This window comes from Bidens hawaiensis, unplaced genomic scaffold, assembly GCF_021521415.1.
Source record: "Bidens hawaiensis isolate Kalapana, Puna unplaced genomic scaffold, B.hawaiensis_p1.1 tig00016045_1, whole genome shotgun sequence".
Taxonomy (NCBI): Eukaryota; Viridiplantae; Streptophyta; class Magnoliopsida; order Asterales; family Asteraceae; genus Bidens; species Bidens hawaiensis.
Genome location: NW_027492457.1, coordinates 399,311 through 424,382, shown reverse-complemented (window position 1 = coordinate 424,382; position 25,072 = coordinate 399,311). Strand labels below are relative to the sequence as shown.

The 25,072-nt window shown below is 34.0% G+C and overlaps 1 protein-coding gene across 1 annotated transcript; it reads left to right on the top strand.

The window, feature by feature from the left end:
• Nucleotides 1–3,269: 3,269 nt before the first annotated feature.
• LOC143550545 (aspartyl protease family protein At5g10770-like) lies at nt 3,270–6,787 on the top strand. The gene is made up of 2 exons (XM_077041171.1): nt 3,270–3,593; nt 5,443–6,787. The coding sequence occupies exons 1-2, from the start codon at nt 3,410–3,412 to the stop codon at nt 6,699–6,701; spliced, it is 1,443 nt and encodes a 480-aa protein (XP_076897286.1). The 5' UTR covers nt 3,270–3,409; the 3' UTR covers nt 6,702–6,787.
• Nucleotides 6,788–25,072: the final 18,285 nt, after the last annotated feature.

Here is a 25,072-nt window from a genome sequence, read left to right as displayed (position 1 = left end):
GTCAATGCTGAAACAAATGTTTCAAATTTGATAAAAGTTAGAAGCACTGATATGCCTGAAGGTAGAATGTCGAAAGTGTTCGTCGTCTTTTCTTAAATTTTAATAGTTGTGGGAAAAATAGTCAATTAGCCAAACACTGAATCTTTTTATTATTTCCAAAAATTTCATTGAAAATAAATTCGAAACCTAAATCACGTTTAAAATTCTAACTTTCATTTGTTTGACATTTTCAAGTCAAAACTTTAAACCCGTAACAAATTTGATGATAAATCTACTTGCATTCTCAAACTTTTAAAAATACTCATACGACTCTTTTTTGACCCGTAATAAATTTTGAGCCAAATATAGTTAACTTATACCGCACAATAGATTTACCAAATTTTAACCCATAACAATCAAATTTAAGTTTCACAATAAACTTGAAACAATCATTGGTAAAAAAACCGAGAAACTGACTATGATAAACTTTATTATATATGAAAGTGAAACGTATATATTATTACATTTTAAAATATATATAGTTTAGTAAATTAACTGAAAAATAAATATCATTTAAAGCATATATTTATAGTTTATAAGAATATTTATTTTTATAAAAATGTATAGCATATATAATAAAATAGAGTTTAAAGAAAAGTGAATAATTAATCATGTTATAGATATAATATAAATGGAGTGTAAAAGGAAAGTGAATAATTATTGATCTATAACATAGTTATTAGTTTGGAGGGAAAAAAGTTATAAGGTTTAACTACAAACTGACACGTGTCACAATTATTTCACTTTATTAGAATAGATAGATGTGTAAGTAATATGTAAATTATATATGTAGATAAACTATTAAAAGAATAAAAACATATAAACTACAAACTAGTTTGATGAATTTTACAAAGATAAAGATATACATTGTATTTAAGAAATAAAAGTTTAAAAATATAATCCCTTAATACTTTTTTTTAAAACTAAAAATAAATTTTCCCCAAATCTCACTTTAATTACATATGCAACATAGTTGCTAAAACATGCCAAAATAATTATTTTACACATTTTGGCTTATAGTTTGACCGTGTCAAGTTGTTCGGTAAACTTCTTAAGTGATTAATTTTTAAGTCTCGTTACAAGTAATTTACAAAAATTTATAGGTATGTAATAGGGATAAGCTCGGTACCGTACCGGTACCGAAAATACCGATCCTGAAAAGCACAAATTCTTGGTATCGATACTGGTACCGAAATATTCGGTTTAGTATTGAAGGTTAAAATTTGGGAAATCAGTACCGTATCGGTACCGGTATCTCGAAACTTAAAACTTTGGTACTAATTCGGTACCAATGGTATTAAATCGGTGCCGGTACCAAATTTGCTCGTCCCTGTAATGTAATGCAAGTTAGACACCGGTCTTAAACCGTACATTTATGAAAGTCAAAGGCTAGGCAAGCCCTTCCTTTGGGAATACTTTTAGTAGGTAGGGGTTGTGTTGCACTAGCGAGGCAATTATTAATGCTAGTCTATGCACAACCGTGTTTCTATAAATAAGAAAACACACCCATCACGTACTCATGAGTCAACCACTCATACACACCAACCAAATAAAAGGTAAGTTTTGTGAGAGAAAAAGGTATGAAATGGTCTGAACAGTTGACTAATTAGTAGAATCAAACAAGTATGAGAAGATAACAGCTTATTAAGTTCGAACCGCATTCCCACATCATATTTCTAGCAGGCTGATGTGGTCAAATCCAGACATGATGATAGATTTAAGATTGCAAAATAAATCTCACACCTATCTTTGAACCACACACGAAGATTAGTGATATGTTAGATCATCAAACTGAGCATCAAAGCTCTGCAACTACTTGTTAGGATCGACCATTGACCAAGATGATTCACAATAATGTGATTGCAACTTCCAAATTGAGCTCCAAAGCTCTACGGTTGTTGCAATTAATTGACTAACTTATCGGACCTTTCGGACTTAGTTAACCTAGTGAGAATCACATACAAATGTTAGAACTTATTTATAAGCTAGGATATATAAAATATGACTATTTGATAACTAGTCAATATTCTTAATAAATGCACACAAAATAACTCCAACATACTTGCTTTCTTCGGTAACAATCTTTATTTTCGGTATTTACCTACTTGGTACATCAGTATTCACTTCCTAATAGTCCGACGGGCGAGTGTAGCATCATACGTGTGTTTAATTAACAACATTTCACATATCTTGTAAACAAACAAACCAATGATACAACAACAATCACACACATAAAAACCTTCATAGGGAACAAAACATATTGAAAAACAATTTTAAGCCTAACGCTTTAATTGAAATCCTAACCCACACAAATATAGGCAAGTGTTGCCGATTGAACCCACGCGTATTATAAGTTATAATTAAACAAATGACCAAGCATGCTTGCCAAAAAAAAACATAGTTTCACTCATTGAAATCCTAACATTTACACTCAATTATAGCCAATTAATCCACACATAATACGATAACTAAACACATGATAATAATGCTTGCCTAAAGCAACGTTGTACTCACAATAATACATCATATTATAACGATGTAACATTGAAACGATAAAAGTATAAACTCATGTAATAACAAACAACACCAAACAACAATAGAGAAGATACGAAACAATATGCAAGGATTAAGAAAACAAAGAAGAAAAACATATTCGTGGTCGAAATCAATAACATAATAAACATAATAATTACTCTCATTAAAAAACTTCTTGTTTCTTTCATCACTTATGTTTTTGTATACATGTATGCATCGCATGCCAATCCCAATATGCTTTTCACACTTCACATGAAATTAGGTCTTTTTATTACATTTATTTTTGTTTACATATATATGATAAAGAATGTAAATATCCAAATGATGGGTTTATCCTAGTGGATGTGATGTGGATGGTTGAAAGACAACCAAATGTTGTTCGCATAAAGATGCACCACTATGAGTTAGGCACATCTACATGTAATTTGCTTTTATTTTTAAAATTTACTATTTTTTGATACCTACTATAATAGCCCAAAACATTAATCTTGAAGGTGTTTTAATTCAATCCTTATGTACCTAATATAGTATCACCTTTACGTGCGACTGAGCTCCTAGTTTAATGGCATAAGGGTTATAGTTAAAACTATAAATCTTATAGTCTCAACCTAACTTAAGAGGATTTTTTCACAGTAATGAATATTAGTGTGGAAGATTATAAAAAGTGTCCTCTTTACGTATTTTATTTATTATATGACGTGAATTATAAGTTTTTAAAAATATTAAATCTTGCAAATTAAAAGAGGTTGGAAGTTTAAAAATATGAGGTGGTATTAAATGGTTATAAATAAAGGTGAGCAAAGGAGTATGAGAAGGCATTATTGAGAGAGTAGAAATGGCGTCATCCCACTTATCTCTCATCTTACTTCTTTCTTTTTGCTACCTCTACTTTGTTTTCCCTGCAGCAACAACAGAATCTGCTTTGAAGACAAGCGAAGAAGACGAAGCCGGCCACCATTATCATACCCTCAAACTAACCTCTCTTTTACCATCATCTGTTTGTAACTCATCTCCTGCAGGTTGGTTTTAGTTTCTTTAAATATGTTATGAATATATGAGAATCTTTTCCAAAGTTAAATAGATTTAGTAGTGACAATTTTAGTGACTTTGTAAGTACATGAACCTAGTGATATCAGACATAATTAATGTAAGCCATCTATGTTTTGTTAGCAAATACCACTTGGATATATATATATAGACACGCGTACGCTGATTCGAAACCAAGTATATTTTTAGAACCACAAGAACGGCATAATGTATTTGTGCGTATGGGTTTGAATGTGGTATAGAAGACAGATATGACACAGTGCATTGATCCGTGTCCCACTGTCTATAATTATCGTTTATTAATTATTAATTATGTATATCGTTTAACATACTTCTAGGTTTATGAATTACCTCATATATGCCCTTGCTAATACCATGTTGTAATTTGGAAAACTTGAAACATGTTAAAGTTATTAAGATGTAACTTTATTTTTTCATTTTGTAATTTGAAGATGTTTATGTAAATTTTATAAACATAAATTTGAGGGGGAAAAAAGATCGCTTGATTTAACTAAAAATTGCCCAATGGTCAAATAAAAGGCACATAACAACCATGGAAGGCCTCCATTTTTATCCACTTATGTAGCTTCTGTTTTGTTGTATCTAACAAAATAAAAAACATGGCTAGTAAAAATTACTTACTTTTCTAAACATCGATGAATATGACTTTATTTTTCTATAAAATATTATTAGTCTCTTTCAATGTAACCTTTTTGCACGAAATGAAAGAAAGAAATGGACCCCTAGATAGGTAATTAAACAACCACCACTAGTAGATTATTCGATCATCACTAATTCTTTGCCAACACACTTTCATGAACCACCATTATTATCAAGTTTATTATTATTTCTTCATTATTATTGTTGTTAATATTATTAATATTATTATTTGGTGAGAGATTGAGAAATAAATGTTAATAAATATACTTTTTTTATTTTAAAAAATACATACAAAATAATAATGTTTTATTTATTTTTATTATTTACGGTCATATATCTTATTTTAATGGACCAAAAAATGTTGATTTATCATGTATATTATATATATATTGAAGTGTTAACTGATTACGAATGACTAATCATATATAGAGTGTGTAGTTATTATACAGTGCGATACTTGTAGCTTAAGATACATGAGTCCCAACCAGTATGAAAATGATATAAATTCTCAAAAGTTGAGTCAAAATTTTATGGCTATTATAGATCTTCCTTCTTAAATAATGTATAGTAATAGATTATTTAGGGTTTTAATGATTAAAGATGATTTTTTAAGCGTAAATGATAAGATTTTAACCATGATTCATCAACCGTCTAATTCTAATTTGAAAATGTTTTCTATACTTAAAATACAATTTAACTAAATTAGTCTACGATGCATAAAATTTAAGTTTTTTTAATAAATTATATAGCATAAAAATATCATAAGCACATGGACAATAATATATTGTCACCACTAAAGTATGACAAAAATGTTTTTTGTTTTGTATGCTAGTTTTATTGAAGATTCACATGGAAAGGGGGCCTTCCTTTTATTCATATAATATGGTTTTTGTTGGGTTGGTTTTGTTTGGAATCTAATTAGGTTTAGCTTATAATCAACATCAAATTATGTTATGAGTGTCAATGTCCGATATGACACGACCATGACATGAAAATAATCAACTTTCGGGGTTGTTTCGGTGCCTAAGCTAGTTTTACACAAGTGCGACTATACTGACAGGGGCATAGGGTTTAAGGTTTATGGCCAGGTCATGTAACGTAATAACGTAACATATGAAACACATAAATTCTCAAACTTTCTTGTCTAACTCTATGAACTAGGTAACAAGAGAGCAAAGGGGTCACTGGAAGTGGTTCACAAACATGGACCATGCTCTACATTAAGTGAAGACACGGCTAAACTCTTAACAGTGGAAGAAATATTAACCCATGACCAATCTAGAGTAAACTCAATAAGAGCTAGGCTAGCCATCAACAATGGAAACAAAGACATACTTGGCTCCAAGGCCACCATCCCCGCAAAATCCGGTACCACCATCGGCTCGGGTAACTACTTTGTCACAGTCGGGCTAGGCACGCCACCCAAGAAACTCTCACTCATATTCGACACGGGTAGCGACCTAACATGGACCCAATGCCAACCTTGTGCAAGATCATGTTATGACCAACTAGACCCCATATTCACCCCCTCCGGGTCCACCACATACACCAACATTTCATGTGGTGCAACCACGTGTTCTGACCTCATTCCTGCAACCGGGAACACCCCCGGTTGCAGTGTGTCCACGTGCGTGTACGGTATCCAATACGGTGACTCGTCATACTCGGTTGGTTTCTTGGGAAAAGAGAAACTCACATTGACTCCAAAAGATGTAGTCAATGACTTCTATTTCGGGTGCGGTCAAAACAACCAAGGGCTCTTTGGTCAATCCGCGGGCCTACTTGGGCTTGGCCGCGAGAAGCTATCTATCATCTCACAAACCGCAAACAAGTATAGAAAGGTTTTCTCTTATTGTCTCCCGTCGCGGTCTAGCTCAACGGGTTACTTAAGTTTTGGAAGTAGTCTGGCTCGCAATATTAAATACACGCCACTCTCAACTAGCTCACGAGGCGGTTCGTTCTATGGGCTTACACTAACGGCTATAACCGTTGGTGGGGCCAAACTACCTATAAGTCCAACATTGTTTAAGACATCAGGGATTATTATAGACTCGGGAACCGTGATCACTCGGCTCCCTCCTACCGCCTACTCAGCTCTAAGTAAGGCGTTTAGAGCACAAATGTCGAAATACCCGTTAACCAAACCGCTATCTATACTTGACACGTGTTACGATTTGAGTAAATATCAAACAGTTGCAATACCAAAAATAAGTGTGGTGTGGGGTGGGAATACAATTGTGAATATTGCACCACAAGGTATTCTTTATGCAAATGGACTTAGTCAAGTGTGCTTAGCGTTTGCCGCCAATGGGGACGATTCGGATATTGGGATATTTGGGAATGTTCAACAGAAGACGTTGGCGGTCGTGTATGACGTGGCGGGCGGGAAGGTAGGGTTCGGTCCCGGAGGGTGTGCTTGAATGAATATATACCATTTGAAGGATAATGTCACAGTGATACAATGTTATATTTAAAGGCTTTATAGGATCACTTTAGAAAAAAAGATTGCTTGAATAATGTGTTGAATGTTGATGCAGGTTTTGGTTATTAATATTGATTACCTGCATTGTTTGATATTGGGATTTATATTTATATATATGCAACAAAATGTAAATTTGATTGCTTTTAAATTCAATGCATGATGACAAAGGTATTTTGTCCACATAGAAAGATTGCAAAATTGTAATTTGTAACATCAAACACCTTCCGTAGCAAAATTTTGTTTTGAACAATACAACCAAAAAATTTCAATTCACGAAGTTCTATCTTACCCGAGAATGATATTAGATTGAACTTGTGTGAGAAAAAAACAACAACCTCAAATGAGGTTTGTCGGTTCGGTTTTCGGTGTATTCTTGTGATTCAAATTGGGTTATTTAAATTTAAAAGTTTTAAAACTGAATTCGAATTTGAATAAGCTTATATGAATATGTGTCTATTCTAATATATGAAAGTTAATGTACAAATTAAATTAACATGTTAATTATGCGAATAAAATAGTGTAATTATATATATAAGCAATGTAATTACACTATGCTGTAATTACGCTAGAGGTGCACAAATCGGTTTTTTTAAAAAAACCGGTTCGGTTATTAACCGGACCGGTTTTTTTCGTCCTGGAAAAAAACCGGTTCGGTTAATAACCGGACCGGTTAATAACCGGTTTTTGTGCATGAAAACCATAACCGGTCAAACCGGTTACGACCGGTTTGTGAACCGGTTAGAACCGGTTAATAAACCGGTTTTTTTATTAACCGGTTTTTTAATAACCGGTCTAACCGGTTAACCGGTTTTTTTTTTTTTTTTTTTTTAAAATAACCATTATTTTTTCACAGTATAAACAAACCGGTAACTACAAGGCAAACCGGTAACTACAAGTATTAAATCGTTATCGCATATTCGTAACTCAAAAATACATAACTTTCATTTATAGCTTTTACATTAAAAATACAAACATTAAATCGTTATCGCATATTCGTAACTCAAAAATACAAACATTAAAGAATGCTTAGACACGATTACATTAACAACTTGCTGTTTCTTACTCATTATTTTCATCGCTACCCGATCCCGAGCTATTCCTTAGGTAATCGTCGTACGCGGCTTCTTCATCGGTCATTGGTTGAGTGTGTCCTTGATTGACCTCGTCTTCATACAAGCCCGCCTCATAGTCCATTTCCCCCTCGAGTGAGCGTTGATGTTGTGCCCTATCTAAAGCGTCCAAGTAATCCTTGTAGCAAATAGACATCTCTACAGCTGGTGGAGTGAGTCGAGTCCTCCTAATCGATATAACCCTGCCAGAAACAGAAAAAGCAGACTCCGAAGCTACCGTGGAAGCTTGGACCGTTAGTAAATCTTTGGCCATGGCGGCGAGGATCGGAAACTCATCCTCCTTACCTCTCCACCAAGCCAGCAAATCAAGACTTCTAAATTCATCTGGAGTCATGTGTTTCACAAAGTTGGTACCACCATACCTTCCAAGTTCACTGCTTGGGGTGTTTACCTTTTGACGTTTACCGGCGTCTTCCCAAATCATGTAGTACATCCCCATTTCAAGGTCGGTTTGGGATTGGGATTGGGCAACAGCTCTTAACGAGTCATGAATTTGGGAAGACGACCCGTATTTTGTAAGGTAAACATCATACATGTTAGACAAGGTGGTGTTGAAAGCATTCTTTAAAGTTTGGTTATAATAGGGGTTTTGATCGTCGTTTAACTCTAGCTCATCACAAATTTTTTCTATTAAAGCTTCAACACCACCAACATTTATGCAAGGGTTTAACGCAGCAGCACATGTCAAAACAGCGGGTAGTTGTTGAAAATATTTTCTAAATTTTTCTTTCATTTTTACACCCATATCAAAATAAGGTGCACCCCTACAATGAAGTTCACTCAACTTTGTGCACATGACAGCAATTTTTGGTAAAGCAATGGGGCTTGTTGGATAGTAAACCCCGGATAAACTAGTTGTGCAAGATTTAAAAATTTGAAGGACCTCCGTAACGATCTCAATCAATAACCAGTTTCTAGGATCGTACGGTGCACATTTACCCCTACTTGACATTATTTGATGAAACGCAATTAGTGATTCCTTTTGTTGGATGGCTTTCTCAAACATATCACAAGTCGAGTTCCATCTTGTTGGACAATCCCAATTGGGCCCCAACCATTGACAATTAGCTTCATCACAAAATTTTTTGTATCTTGAAAATGTTTTATTGTTGCTAAAAACATCTCGTAACATTCTTTTAAAATTGTTTCTTTGCGTTTCGATCACGTTTAACCCATCTTGCACGGCCAAGTTGATAATATGTGCAATGCATCGGCTATGAAAAAACGCTCCATCACAAATAGGTTTATACTTTAATTTTAAATGGCCAACCGCGGCCGTATTGTTGGACGCGTTATCAAACGAAATTGAAAAGATTTTATCTTCAATCTTGTATTGTCGAATGACTTTATCCAAGAGTTTAAAAATATTTCTACCCGTGTGCGGGTAATCAAACAATTGAAACGCAACGGTTCGTTTCATCATTTGCCACGACCCGGGGTCAACCCAATGAGCCGTCACACAAATGTATGAGTCGGGCGAACCATTAGGTACCGACCACACATCCGTTGTTAAGTTTACACCAGTTTGTAAGTTTGAAAAGTATGAAATTAGTTCGGATTTAGCGTTTTTCCAAGCTTTAAGACAATCTCTTCTAAGGGTCGAACGACTTACGTGTTGGTAGCGTGGTTGAACATACTTTTGCATCATCTCCGTGAATTGAGGGTTGTCGAAGTGGTTGAAAGGAAGTGTATTTTGAATCACAAAGTTTGAAAACTTTTGACGTACCGCTTCAAGGTCGTACGTAAACACCGTTCCTTGATTCGTCATCTCCGGCTGCGAACTACTTCCCGATTCGTCCTTCAAGGCCTTGCAAAAGGGCCTTTGTACATGCGCTCTTAAAGTGGAGTTTGCATCTTTGCCATAAAACTTCAAACAATGTTTGCATCGAGCTTTTTGGGTACCGTTAGACATTTCGCGTAGGTCGAAATGTTGCCAAACATCTTGGTTTCGTTTCGTGGGGATGACCCGAACGACCGTTTCTCCCGTGTTCGAGGCACCCATGTTGACGGATGAAGCAGCACTTTGGGAGACCATGATAATCGACTACGAAATAAGAGCGTATGGAGTGGTAATGTGGTATAATTGAGCGTGAGATAACAAAATAATCGCGTATGTAATAAACGTTTAGAGCGTTTGGAGTTGTATAATCGAGTGTGATCTAACCAATACCCAACCTAAGCTATATATAGATGTTTGTGGGGGTAAAATGGGGGAAAAAAAAACGGTCAAAACTTATAAAAAACGGCTATATGGCCGTTAATCAACGGGAAAAAACCGGTTTTTAACCGGTTAACCGGTTTTTTTATAACGGTCAAAAACCGGTTTATAAAAAAACCGGTTAACCGGTTTTTAAAAAAACCGGTTATTAAAAAAACCGGTTTTTTAATAACCGGTTATTAAAAAAAACCGGTTTTTTTTATAACCGGTTATAAAACCGGTTTTGGCTCCAAATTGTGTAACCGATATATAAACCGCCGGTTTGTAAACCGGTCAAACCGGTTTACAAAAAACCGGTTTTCTTAAAAACCGGTTTCCGGTTTAAACCGTCAAACCGGTTCGAGGACCGGTTTTTTTGACCACCTCTAAATTACGCTACCTATAATTACACTATGTTGTAATTATTTAATTGCACTACTTAATTTACACAATTAGCACACTAATTTAAGTTGTATTTGATTCAAACTCATTCTAACAAATCCAATAAGGAAAAATAATACAAAATTAGAAAATTTTGAAAAGCTTCAAAGTTATAAAAAGAATAATTATTCTAATTTGGGTTACTTGGAATTTGACAAGAATAGAAAAAACAAGAAATACTTAAAATTTATTACAAAGGAAAACGTTTATTATTCTAATTCTGGTTATTCGGGTCATTTCAGTTTCAATTTAGTGTTTTCGAGTCTGATTGAAATATTAAACACCCAACCGACACAATTAAAGTTTTGTAAAGAACGTTGTAAGGTATTCATCCATACGAATTGGGTTTGTATATGTGGCTAGCTAGAAAAGCAATATAATAAGAGAAATATTAATATTAATTTAACACGTGTTCATTTATTTATTTATTTGCTTTTAATGTATATAATAAAATGGTGTAAATGTAAAAAGATTAACGGATAATGATATGAGAATTGACATGCTAATTTTTTAAAACTTATATAATAAAATGCTCTAGAAAGTAGATTTAAGTTTTTGATATGATGGTATTTGATATATTACCTACTTGTTTGTATCCTATTTAAATTATACCTATAAGTAATGTGACATGCATGACATTTCATTGTGTTTTAAATCGTTGACACGTTATCTTTAACCTCTACTTCCATCATTGATTTTTATATGCATCCAAATCCTCAATCATGTTACATCATGAGCCAACCAAAACCTTCTTTATGTCAATTACAATTATTGTAAACCTTCTTTATGTCAAATATTTATTAAATAAAACAAAACCTAAACCTCCATGAGCACTTAATAGTACCAATTAGGCTATCACTGTTACAATAGAGGAGAACTTTAAATACAGTCCCGCTGTTAGATAACCAGCCATTTGTGGTCCATTTTCAACCGCGATTCATAAAAAATTGATTTTGACGACTTGATTTTTAATTGGTTTGCGAAAACATTAGCCTTTTATGTTATTTGCCCTTCATAAAATACAAAATTAACCGGTCAAACTTAAATTTTCTACAATTCATAAAAGTATGCAAGCTTTGAAAAAAAAACAATAGAATAAAATACCAAAATTTTGATAGGAAGTTTGAAAACATATGAGGAGCCTAAGTTTAATGATCTTTGCATCTTTCAAGTGTGTTCCATCTTGGATAGTCTATCCTAATTTTATGATCCTTTGCTAATCAACACTTTCTGAAATTATAAATCAAACTTAAACCATAATATTTAATACAGATGTACTAAAATAAATTCTTGGGTCATTTAGTTTGCGGAATTCAATTGAATTTAATGTAATGGGAATTTTAATTCTTGTTAATGTGTTTGTTGCGATGATAATTGTTGGGATTTGGACGGGGTATCTTCGAAGCAACCTCATTGTCCTTGATAGTTTGTTCAATTGGCATATGAGTCCCAGTTGAAATTTATTCTACCAAATTCTTGCATGCGATTTAAATGAATTCAACAATGTCACACCCCAACCGACGGCGGAATACGTCGAGGTGAGACGGTGATTGTTCATAGCACATGATACTACGTGTTACAATAGTCGTTAAATTTAATTTAATATCAAGCAATACAGAGATACAATGAATTGTTTTATAGTCATCTAGGTCCAATCATGCAATCCTATATCTTGCATCAAGTAATCTTCAACGAACAAATTTCCAATACCTGAAAAACATGCGAGAGTGTCAACTAAAAATAGTTGGTGAGAACATATGTTTTAATAAAATAAGTTTTAAGTTGAAAGCAATCCATATGTGTTAAGTTACTCTGTATACTTTGTGATTACAACCAAACCTCTGACACGTTTAGCGAGTCGTCTAATCCACGATTAGACTATTATGTTTAATGTTTAACGATCGTCGGATTCTGAACACACAAGCCTCTACCTAAGGCCTGCGTGGGCGGGTCGGGCCAATAGATCTATCATCATACTACCACGGGCTTTAACAAGTTAATGGTTGTACATGCGATTAAGTATACACTTGTAATAATCACACAATGAATATCATGAATAAAGCTTGAATCCAATAACATGTAAAACAAATTGATTATGCATGTTTCCACCCCGAAGTATAAAACGTTTAAAAGCATGTAAAAGGGGCTATGAACTCACCTTCGTTGATGAATTGAGACTTGTAACGCTTTTGTTTAGAGCCCTAATGATCAAGAAAGTTGTTAGAATGTGACCCTATTTCGGTGGAATAGAATCTCCGACCTCAGGTTCCCAGGAAAAGGTAAGTGGGTCCATTCACGCCCGGACACGCCACTTGGTTTTTCCTTAGGCCGTAGCCTTGGTGACAGAACCCTTGGTTGAATATCTATAGACTTGGTGTTTGTTTGGAAGTACAATTGGATTTTAGGGTTTCAAGTGATACTTTATGGTTTAGGGTTTTAGATTATCTTTTCTATAAAAGAATAGGTTGTTTACTGTTCAAGACACGAATTTTTAAAAATAGTAAACTTTTGAGTTAGATTACGAAAATTTTATATCTTGTAACCGAATGAGTTTTTTAACTTGGATATTTTTTATAAGATTTAAGTGTTTATAAAAAAAAATATAAAATTCATAGACTACCGAGGGGTCTGATTCTGAGTCAGTTTAGTAGAAAAATAACTACAAATCGATAATTTAACAAATTGAGGAGATTCCAGTTGGATAATTTTTATAATTAGAAGGTCTACAATATATCCAAAAATTGGGTCATAATTCGTAAACATGAGTGAGTTATGACATTTGTTTTGAGGCTAAAGTTATCTGTTAGGATTTTCAGCAAGACCCTTTGTTAAAGAAAAATAATAAAAACGTTTTAAAGTTTATAAAATTTTACACCAAAAATTACAGAGATACTAGACACATAAAGAACCAATTTAGGCTTTTGAAATTCGTGATTTGGTTATAGTATGACCGAGATCTAAGCGTTGAAATAAAAGGTTTTTCTGCAGAATGAAAGAACAAAACATTAAACGGAAAATAGAACTTACTAGGAAGGAAACGAGTTGTGAATCTTTGAGAGGATGATGATCACGAATTTTCAACCTTGGGGCTTTGGAATATGCAGGTTTGGAATGAATTTTAGGGGTGCTAGGGAGTTCTATTTATAGGGGTGTTTAGAGAAGAGATTATGATGAATTAGAGATAGAATTTGACTAGGACTTGAATTCAAATTTGGATAAGGCTAATCTTGGAGATCAAGAATAGAATATTCTAGAAGGTTATTCTTAATTTGAATTTAAGGATATAAATAAAATTACTTTAGGATAAAATTGACAATGACAAATATTAAATCTAGGCATTCCCGGTTAAACGTGTCACGTTAACAATTAACCATGTATAACTAAATGTACATAGAAACATGTAATTGTGCATATGAAAATAATGTTAATAACTAGAAATAAATAATATATGATTCCATAAGAATATAGATGGTGAACTAATACACGGACCTTATTAAATACGAGTATAAAAGACTAGTGATTTCATGCATGAAAATGCATAGGTGTTACAAACAATCCTTCTAGAATGTGAAGGATTCAACTAAAGTAAATGAATCTCTGTGATGCAGGAGCGTCTGGTTCATTAAGTCGGCCCGACCCAAATATTTATTTTCATTTATAGATAAGGTTGTTAAGTTTTTTGTTTAGTCACTTTTTAGATTTTGAATAAACATTGTAAACCTTGAAGTTTAGAACCTTTTGGTTTCTAACTGCATCATCATATCAAATGTAGGGATGGCAAAAATCCCCGAATCCGACGGGGAAACCCGAAAACCGGCTTATTTCGGGTCGGGTCGGGTTTTGTTTTTTCGGTTTCGGGTCGGGTTTCGGAGATTGTTTCGGGGATTGTTTCGGGTTCGGGTTCGGGTTCGGGTTTGGGTACCCCCGCCCCGACCCGCCCCGATATAATATATAAATATAAATATAAATAATATATATATATATATATATATTATTAAAAACCTAAACCTACTGAAAGTCTCAAACCTAAACCTACTGAAAGATTGAATCTTTCATCCAGACTACCACCGCCGGCGGCCGCCGCAGCCACACAATCGCCTCGCCGTCTGCAGTGTAGGTTTACAATCTCAATCTTTCATCCAGACTACCACCGCAGCCACACAATCGCCTCGCCGTCTGCAGACTCCGCCACCGCAGCCACACAATCGGTCAATCGCCTCGCCGTCTGCAGACTGCACCGCCGTCTGCAGACTGCACCACCGTCTGCACCACCGGACCACCCTCCTCCTCCTCGTTCTCATCCTACCACCTGTAAGATCCCTAATTCTCTTATTGATTTCTGCTAGCTAGCTATTTCGGGTTTCGGGTTCGGGGACGGGGTTCGGGGACGGGGCGGGTCGGGGGGGGGGGGGAAAACCAAACGGGGAATCCCCGAATTAAACCCGACGGGTAATGGGGCGGGTACGGGGATGGTTTTTGGTTTCGGGTTCGGGTTCGGGTTAAGCAAAACCCGCCCCAAACCCGCCCCGTTGCCATTCCTAATCAAATGGCAATTAAGAAACTCGTATGATTACTAGTCAAAAGCTTGAAACCAATAGGTTCTAAAGTAAAATTGTTTATTCAAAATTCAAAAGCTGACTAAAAAAACCTAACAACCTTATTTATAAATGTAAATAAATATTTGGGCCGGGCCGACTTAATGGATCTGATGCTCATGCATCACTTTAACGAATGACTAATTGTCGTCACATCTACCATGTACCACCACCACTCCCGCCTCATCACTGCCACGGCCCACGTTGTTGCCGCCTTGACCACCATGCACCGCCACCATGGTCTATGCATTCACCTTGCCACCCCGCCATTGCTCCACTGGCCACCTCAATAGTTGCGCATGCCACTGCCATCTTGGTAATCGTCGACCTCGCCACTTGAGTGGTAATTTCACATAGTTTATAAAAATTACACTTAATCCAATTCTTAAACCATGTTTGCTTACAGGTGAGGTTAACTAATGCTGCAAATTGGAATATATTTGTTCCATTATGTTGTAAATCTGAGTGTCCAAATTTATAAGTACGAATCAAATTCAAAGTATTCACCCATTCCAACCTATAGTAAAGCACCGGTGGCATACTTAGAGGTGCACAAATCGGGTTTTTCAAATACCCGGATTCGGGTATGGAACCTGATACGGGTATAACCGGGTATTGGAAAATCGGGTATTGGTAATACCCGGGTCGGGTTCGGGTCTGGGTATTCTCTCTAAAAACCATACCCTATGAATCGGGTTCGGGTCGGGTATCGAACCGTATTCTAAAACCAGGTATTTGAATACCCTATCTTCGGGTATTGAAAAAACCCTATTTTTGGGTTTTTTTTGGGCTTTTTCGGGCTTTTTTCAGGTATAGATTGGATTTTTTTAAGGGGTTACAATTTTTAGGGGTATTTTTAAGGTATTTTTGGGGTAATTTCGGGTATTTGAAAAAACCGGTTTCGGGTATTGGAAAAACCCGGTTCCTGGTATGGAACCGGTTCCGGTTTTCAGGTATTACCGGGTATTGGTACTAAAATGCATACCCTATCCGTACCCTACGGGTAGGGTCGGGTACGGATTCGGATATTAAAAACCCGGGTACAAAAAAACCAGTTCCGGGTATTTTTGTGCACCTCTAGGTAGAGGTGTACAAAAAAACCGGTTTGGGACCGGTTCTAGGCAAACCGAACCGAACCGGTTTTGGTTTAAACCGGTTTCACCCAAACCGGTTCCCAACCCGACCCAAACCGTCAGTTTCGGGACCGGTTCCCCTTAAGATCTACCAAACCAGTTTTAAAACCGAACCGGTTTGAGAAAAACCGGCTAAAACCGGTTGATAAACAGAACCGAACCGACGTGACCAGGTCGGCCTAACTTGTGTCTAAACCGGTTTATAAACCGAACCGGTTTGAGTCAAACCGGTTTTGACCAGCCATTGACCAAACCGGTTCGGTTTGGGTTTAAAACCGGTTTTGTACACCTCTACCTCTAGGCCACTGGCATATCTACGCTAAAATCATGACCTAATTTCAGGGCCGGCCCAATAACAAATAGCAGGACAATTAAAGCCATTGCTTCGGCCTTTGGGTCCCTATTTTTCTATGGCCCAAATGTTTACACATGTGCTAAACAGGGCTTAGGAGTTAAGACATTAACTGAGTCCATGAAGCCCGATCTCAATGAAACTGACATCACTAAATATTCATCATCATTCCGATTCAATATCGAAAGTCCATAAGCACTTTGTAACTTGTATGAACATCTCAATGAAATGTGTTGCCTGATTAAATGGTGTAAGTTTTTCTTTAGGCGTATCTTTATTTTTCATTAGTATAAAAATTAAAAATACTTGTCTTATTTATGTCAGTTTGCTCATGAATCTTTATACTTATTTGAAACCAACTTATGAATTGAAATTGTTGAATCTATCATATGTTTAAGTTGTTGATGTTACATGAATCATCATATGCATAAGAACTTAGGCAAACAAATGGGCCTTGTTTAGCAAGTTATAACTACATGCTTCTATGGTTGTATCTTAATTTTTTTTTAACAAGCTCAAATTAATATGAGTTCATAGTAACATTTACGTTACCCTTGATTTTGCGTCGTGGATACACCATGTTGAGCTCAAAACTAGAGCAACTGAACTTATGTTGTGGATACACCACTTGTTCACTATCATATTTACATTTTACATGTATCATTCATATAAAAAAATGTTTTATTTTACTGTAATACTCATCATCTTAATTCTAACTTAATTGTTCGTTTACTACATATCACCATCTCTCTCACTCTTACAATATTGTAACTAGTTTTTAGAATTAAAGGCACAATTTAGGATCAAAAGCAATATACATTTTCTTCTTTTTACCTCGAAAGGCCCCGATTGGTTTCAAAGATGCTGGATATGCTAGTATACATCAATTTATCGGATTTTTTTTATGAAATTGATATTTAGAAATAAAATGATATTTGCATAATCAAAAATAGGTTAAATTAGTAAATCATGTTTTATGCATGATATATCATGCTGTTTTTTAAAGGTCGAGCATGCTTTACTTATGAACTCTTGTTTTTTTAATTCTAACGTAAAACAAAAATATATATTTTTTTAAATTTAATTTTGTGATTAGCCTATTCAAGTTCATGTGCCAAATTAAAATATTTTAATAGTTTCGGTATAACTTAAAATAAAATAAAAATTATCGTGATCAAACTACTAAAAACTAAATGACTTATTTTATAAAATAGTAACAAGTGGTAATTGGGTTAATTCAACATTAATCTTTGAAATATACATGTTTAATGCTTACTTAGGAAATGATGTATCCACTACCAACATATGTATATGATTAATGGTGTTATCTTATGTTAAATTATATGTTAGAGATGTATATATATTGTATATATGAATCATAATATTGTAATTATTTTTTAGCAAAATAAAACTGTCACATACATAATATGCATGGTTGGATAATGGATAAAAAGTTGATTTTATTTGAGTCCATGTTTGATGTAGCAATGATTTGACTAACTAAGAGACAGTCCATGTGAGATTACACATCAATGGGAGTTCTTAAGATGGTGCAAAATTTGTTTTTATGAGAACATAGGTCAGTCAGCTTATCTGTTTAATTATTTTACTTGTTTTATTATCTACTGGTACTTCATATCATGACTCGTCGCTCAACGTGTTGTTTAAGTTGACAATTCTATTTTCTTATGATCGTACTTCTCATAGTGTGAATCTTTCTCTAATTTACTCGTTATATATAATGTTTGTCAAAATTAAGTTATTAGTTGCTATATTATGTTTAACACGAATCGCTTTTTTAATAATTTATCACTCGTGTTCAACCCCGTTGACTGATCTAATGTTAAACATACACATAGTACATAGTAATATTCTTTGATCCGAAATGTTTTGTATTCAAACATTTCGTTATTATGGGTTTCACGGGCTAGTCCAGTTGGATTTTTTCGGGTTCAGCATGACAGAGACAGATCTAGTGATAAAAAACGTCTAATAACTTTCTGAAATTTAAGGTCCAGACTTGATAGGAATCATGGATAAATAGATACGTGCTTACCAAAGAGTTGATGTAGTGTAATAACATGTGAATATAATTATATTCATATTTATAGGGGAAGGTTCATATACATTTTAGTCTTAACATGAGAACGTAAAAAATAATACCAATTTATAAAAAATGAGAACGTAAGAAACAATACCAACTACAATATCAATCTATATAAACAATTATTTATAATAACAAAGAAAAAAACCTAAAAATTACAACAAAAGAATCAAAATAAAGAACAAAATAATAACAGCAAATACTAGCAAATACTTATATCAGCAAAAGAAAAAATCTAATAATAACAATAAAATATAAATAAGCAAATACTTATAACGTGTCATAATCGAAAATTAGCAAATACGAACAAAAAATAACAACAAACACTTATAAAAATAAACCTATTAATAACAACAAATTGGTTCTCACTGTTTTCACGTTAAGAATAAAATGTATTCGATCATGTTTCCATATTTATATCGCTCGAAATATTTCATTACACTTAAGGGTGGCAAAACAAATACAAATGGGTTGTTTTGGGTCAATTTGGATAACTTTAAAATTGAAATGAGTCAGTATGGATCAAAAGAATTTTACAAGATGAGTTGAGAAAATGCCAGTGACTTTTTGGTTATATGTTAGAATGGGTTTGTTTATGGGTTAGAATGGACTATATTAAAAAACCTCCATCCAATTTCATTTCAAACAAAACCCACGAAACCGAATAAAAACCGAGAAATCGAAACCGAAACATTGAATCCGAATAAATACCGAAACAGAAAAAAGCAAAACTGAACCGAAAAAACTGAACCTGAACCGAGACAAAACCGAGTTTTTGTTATTATTCTTTTATGAATGAGGACTACGAGGGAAACATTTTAGTTATTTTATTTTTTGCGTTTTCGATTTATATTTTGAGTTATTAATTTTTTTTGTATATTTTTTTAAGTGGTTTTTGAAACCCTTTGTATTTTAACATTTATTTGGGTCAAGATGGATTAACTTTATCCATCTTGACCCATACCCATCATAATCCTCTATTTTAAAAATTTATCCTGACCCAAACCTATTCTAACTTATCACCCAAATCCAACCAACCCATTTATATTATCACCTCTAATTACATTCATGTTCTATTTGGCATTTTCGTTGATATTTTCAACAACAATAATAATAAATTAATAACTTAGAATTTAATATATTCCCTTGGAGAACATGGAGCTATATTGAAGCAAATTTGGGCCATCCAAACAGCAATGGTGTTGCAAAACCACTAACTTATCATAGTTAAAAATGTTGGGTTGCCACCTAAAGGGGATCATATGAACATTTTTATATCCTATTTGTGAACCCACAATTAGCTGGAACAAAATGAAAGATTGAATATTATTGTAACGGTTTATTTCAAATAAGTTTTAGAATAATTCGTATAAATTTTCATTTGAATTTAAAATAGGTCATAAGTTTTCATGTAATTTCTAATAATTTCAAGCAAAAACCTCATGTTGTCAAGCTAGACTAAAAGCCTCTAATGCATCATCTTACACATTGTGACCTATTTCATCACTCAGGAATGTAAACAACAATTGACAAAATATGAAAGCCATAACAAGTTCATTCGTCATCTTAAAACCATAAAATCTAGATTTAATGAGTAACTTACACAAAACTTAAAAACCCCAACATACATACAAACCCATTCATCAACAATGGAGGTTTATAAAACCATTTGTAGTCAAAACTATCCACCTAGGGCATGTGCGACATGTAACGTCTCAATCAGCAATCGAGAGTTTTTCCAAAAATTTGTGTAGTGATAAAAAACCTCAAAACTCTTTCTCCTCTCTCACAAACGAGCGTTGGGTACAAAATTCTCCAACCCAAAACTTGGCCCAAAACTCTTGGGGGTAGGTGGGTAAGGGAAGTTTTGAAGAAAACACGCTCCGCTACACATGGTCTAAGTTTAAGCAACATATTTTAGGCTTCTTAGACAAAAGAAGAGCTTACCAAATTCTTCTTGTTAACGGGAATATGATTAAAGGTTATACATTTTATTTGCAATTTCAATTTGAAGTGGTTCATCCCAATTCTTCTCCTTTCTCTTCTTTTATCGTCCAAATCGCATCACCCACACACACACACACTCATAGAGGTTTTTCCGCAACATACATGTTATTACCTGATCTCTTCCACCTCATTTATACTGTGCTCCGAGTTCATTTGAGGATAGAAAAGAAATTAAATGGAAGAAAAGAAATTGGTACAGTCTAAACGATACAGAAATAGGCCTTTTAATATATTTTCAGTTTAGCCCTTGTAGTTTCATATTTTATAAACTAAAACGTACTAGACTTAAGCTTTGTTTTTGATGCTAACCATGGTTTAAAAAAACGTTGTGAGGCGGTGCCTCGAGGCGCGCCTCGGTACGAGGAGGTTGCAAAGCAAATTTGAGGTGGCGCCTCAGGGGATAGAAATAAACGTACGCCTCTTCATGGCCGAGGCGGAAAAAAAACGGCTGAGGCGTTAAAGAGGCGGGAAACCTTAACTTTTTTTGTGTGTTTTAATATTTTAGACTTTTGGTGTCAGTTTCAAACTTATGTCTTTTATTATGGTTTAGACTTCGCGTGTTTCTCATGACTAGTGAATCTGATGATGAAATTATTTTGGAAAGTTCTTTGTTTGATGTTAAATATATTTTTTAATAAGATATATCATTTTTAAGTTCCGCCTCGAGCTTACGCCTCGTGTCGCCCCGAGGCTTACGCCTCGATAGGCTATGGGAAAACGCCTCAAGGCGCGATTCCGTACTTTTAAATCTTGATACTAACAAACTAAAGTTTATTATTGTCCCAAACAACTTTATAAACTAAAAATTAGATTCTATAAAAGCATTACAACAATTAAGTAAAATACATAATCATATTTTTACTTAAAACATTTATTTTAATTAAACAACTTCAAGAATACGTCATTGTACCCTTGTGGGAGATGTGATTTGTTAACAAGTCTAATGTGTGTCGACTCTTTTGCTCTTGTCAAATTTTATAAATGGACAAGTATATGCCTACAAACTCAACTATCTATATGTATCATGGAGAAGAACATACGACTTTGTTGTTTCGAACGTATATCTAAGCGTGTAAACGATTTAGTAAAGTACAAATGTAAGTATTTTGCGTATATGGATTTGTGATTAAAGAGATCAATATGTAAATTAAAGTACTTGGGTAGGTATGATTAATATAATAGCATGCATCACTCGGTTATTTTAATAAATTCACAAACAAAAATCATCATCTTGTCAATAATGTGCATAACAAACATAAAGTGTGTAGATAGACCACAGCCTATTTTGAAAAGATACATGTGAACGTGGAAGTAGGTTACGTGGCCAATTTTGAACTAATAAGGATGGTCCCAAACTCACGTGAAACAGAATGAATACGAAGTAATTGGGGCCTTTTCGTGTTTCTAATGTGAGAGTTAGGTCCTATGATCATACATGTGAGAGTTATGGATCCATGCATATATTCTATTCTATATATAATATTGTTTGAGGTGTTTTTTGTTTTGGTGTCTTGTTTTTGTGTGGGTGTAGCTCTAGCTTCTTTTGGACATGTTTTGGTGTTAATTATATCTTCATTTGGTTGTTAAAAAAATAAAAGATAAAATAAGAAATAAAAACAAAATCATCCTACAATCGACGGTTTATTCTGATAAAATCAATGAAACACGAGTTAAATTTGATGTTAGTTAAAGCAAAACTTTATAAAACAAACTAATAACGAAACAAACTTAACACAAACAATACAATTATAAAATTTAAATGTTAGGCTGGCTATTAGAAATAAAAGATTATAAAAATATAAAACAATTCTTTTAACTAACAAACATAACCAAATGAAAGTAAACGAACATAAATGAACACAACACCGAGCGTCTACCAACACAACCTCTATTCATATTCGTCCATATAACAAAATGAATAAAATTTCTTGTTCATGTTTGTTCGTTTATTAAACGAATGAACATAAACAAATTTCTCAGTAAACGGTTTACGAACTGTTTGTTAATCGTTCAGTTTGCTTGCATTCCTAGTTAAGACAGTTACTATACTACCTGAGTTATGATAAATCAAATCATTCAGTTGTATACGTCCTTTATTAATTTAAAAAAAAAGGAGATGTATGTAAACAAGATATTTTATTATTCTCATATTATATAAATAGCAAAGCAAATATGATATTGCATTTGGTAATACCGACACATTTAGGTTGGATTTGGTTTAATAGATTGGACTAACAAACTTTCTCTTTCTCTTGTAGTGGGACAAACCCACATGAACCTTACCCCTGAATGGCCCTAGCTTTGAGTCATGTCTTGGTTTTAAAGTCTAAACCTTTTGTTATTGCATTATTAACTTCAATCAAACCCAATCTTTAAACTGTAGTTAGTCACAATCAGAAAGCTACTCCTTTAAAAAGATAGCCAAAATCACAAGGGATTTAGATAGGATTTGAAAATGATACTGAAGAAACCCCAAAGTTTGTTGTTTAGTTACTAATGTATTTCTTATAGCTTTTTAGGTGATACGACTTGATTTAAATTTGGTTCGTAGGGGAATTAGCTTTCGATCTATTATTATTATTATCTGTCTATTTTGTCGTTTGTGTTTGATTGTTTGGCTCACAAGTCACAACCATAAAAACGAGCTTGAAATCAAGATCTAGAGGGATCATCAATATCCCAAGCTCTTCATAAACCCGTGGCATATAATCAATTTTCATTTTTTAGAATTGATGTCACATTAACTTGGATTAGCGTTTTGCTTCTTTTGTTACGTTTAAATTCACCTCAATCATAACCATATCATTTTTGCTTTTTTTTTTCTTATAGCAACTGATTGAACTCAAGATAAAAATTTCCAAAATATTAATGATGTATAATAATATTATATGTTAATACTACCACGGTTAGAAATGCTTGTAAAAGACGCCGGCTAGTCACAACATTAAGTTTTAACTTTTTTTTTTAAATTATTTGAACAGTGAATTTTATTACCATATACAAAAAAAAAACAAACTAGGACAAGAGGAGACAGTCAACACCCACAATGCTTACATTAGGCAAAAGTTACACAAATTCGACCACTCAATTGATCAATTCTTCGACCTATTTTTATACCACAAAACCCCCCAACGCCTAATGTCGTTGATTATCTCTTCAGTTTTGACTTATTTATCATCAAAAAGTTTCTCGTTCCTTGCTTTCCACGCTTGTGTGGATCTCGCAGGAGTGTCCTCTCTTGTTGGGTTAAGGAACAATGGGTTTGTAGCTTGTCAGGCAGCATTGAAGACGGAAGATTGTTAAACACGAGAAAGCTTGTTTGGAGAATCAATACATGTTTATCCCCTTTGCCTTTGACACTTTTGGTTACTTAGCTCCAGATGCCGTGGACCTTCTGAACAGAGTTCTGAAAGTCATGCATAGCAATTTATCGGGGAAAATCCCCAAAATAGCCAATCTACAAAATGTGATTCCAATTTTGTCCCCTAAATTTAATATTTCCAAAAATGGCCCTCTATAACTCATCTTTGACCATGTATTAGGAAATCTAGTGCGTCTTTGACGACATGTTAGCATAACACGTCGTCAAAGACGCGTTGGATTTCCTAACACATGGTTAAAGATGCTAACACGTCGTCAAAGACGCGTTAGATTTCCTAACACATGGTTAAAGACAAGTTAGGCCTCTAAACACGTAGTCAAAGATATGTTAGCATCAAACGCGTAGTCGAAGATATGTTAGCTTTTTTGTTTGTTTTTTTAATATTATATTTTTATAACTAGTTTAACTTATATGTGTTTTTCTTTTATAACTTTTAATATATAAAATTTTATATTATTTCGAATATACCGACAAGACATGCTTAGTTTTACCTACTGACCGACATAAACTAACTCAAACTCGAGCCGTGCCAAATCAATATCGAAATATTCAATAAAATTTGACCCCGCTCGGTTTTAAATAAAATTTATGTCGGTCCGTAGATAAAAGTAACCATTTCTCGTCGGTATATTCGAAATAATATAAAATTTTATATATTAAAAGTTATAAAAGAAAAACAAATATAAGTAAAACTAGTTATAAAAATATAATATTAAAAAAACAAACAAAAAAGCTAACATATCTTTGACTACGCGTTTGATGCTAATATATCTTTGACTACGTGTTTGGAGGCCTAACTCATCTTTAACCAATTGTTAGGAAATCTAATGCGTCTTTGACGACGTGTTGGCGTCTTTAACTATGTGTTAGGAAATCCAACGCGTCTTTGACGACGTGTTATGCTAACATGTCGTCAAAGATGCGTTAGATTTCCTAATACATGGTCAAAGATGAGTTAGAGAGGGCCA

Excerpts from the sequence above, each read along its gene's own strand:
- LOC143550545 (XM_077041171.1), top strand. The coding sequence starts at position 3,410 with ATGGCGTCATCCCACTTATCTCTCATCTTACTTCTTTCTTTTTGCTAC. Across the intron at positions 3,594-5,442 it reads TTGTAACTCATCTCCTGCAG|GTAACAAGAGAGCAAAGGGG; the intron begins GTTGGTTTTAGT and ends TCTATGAACTAG.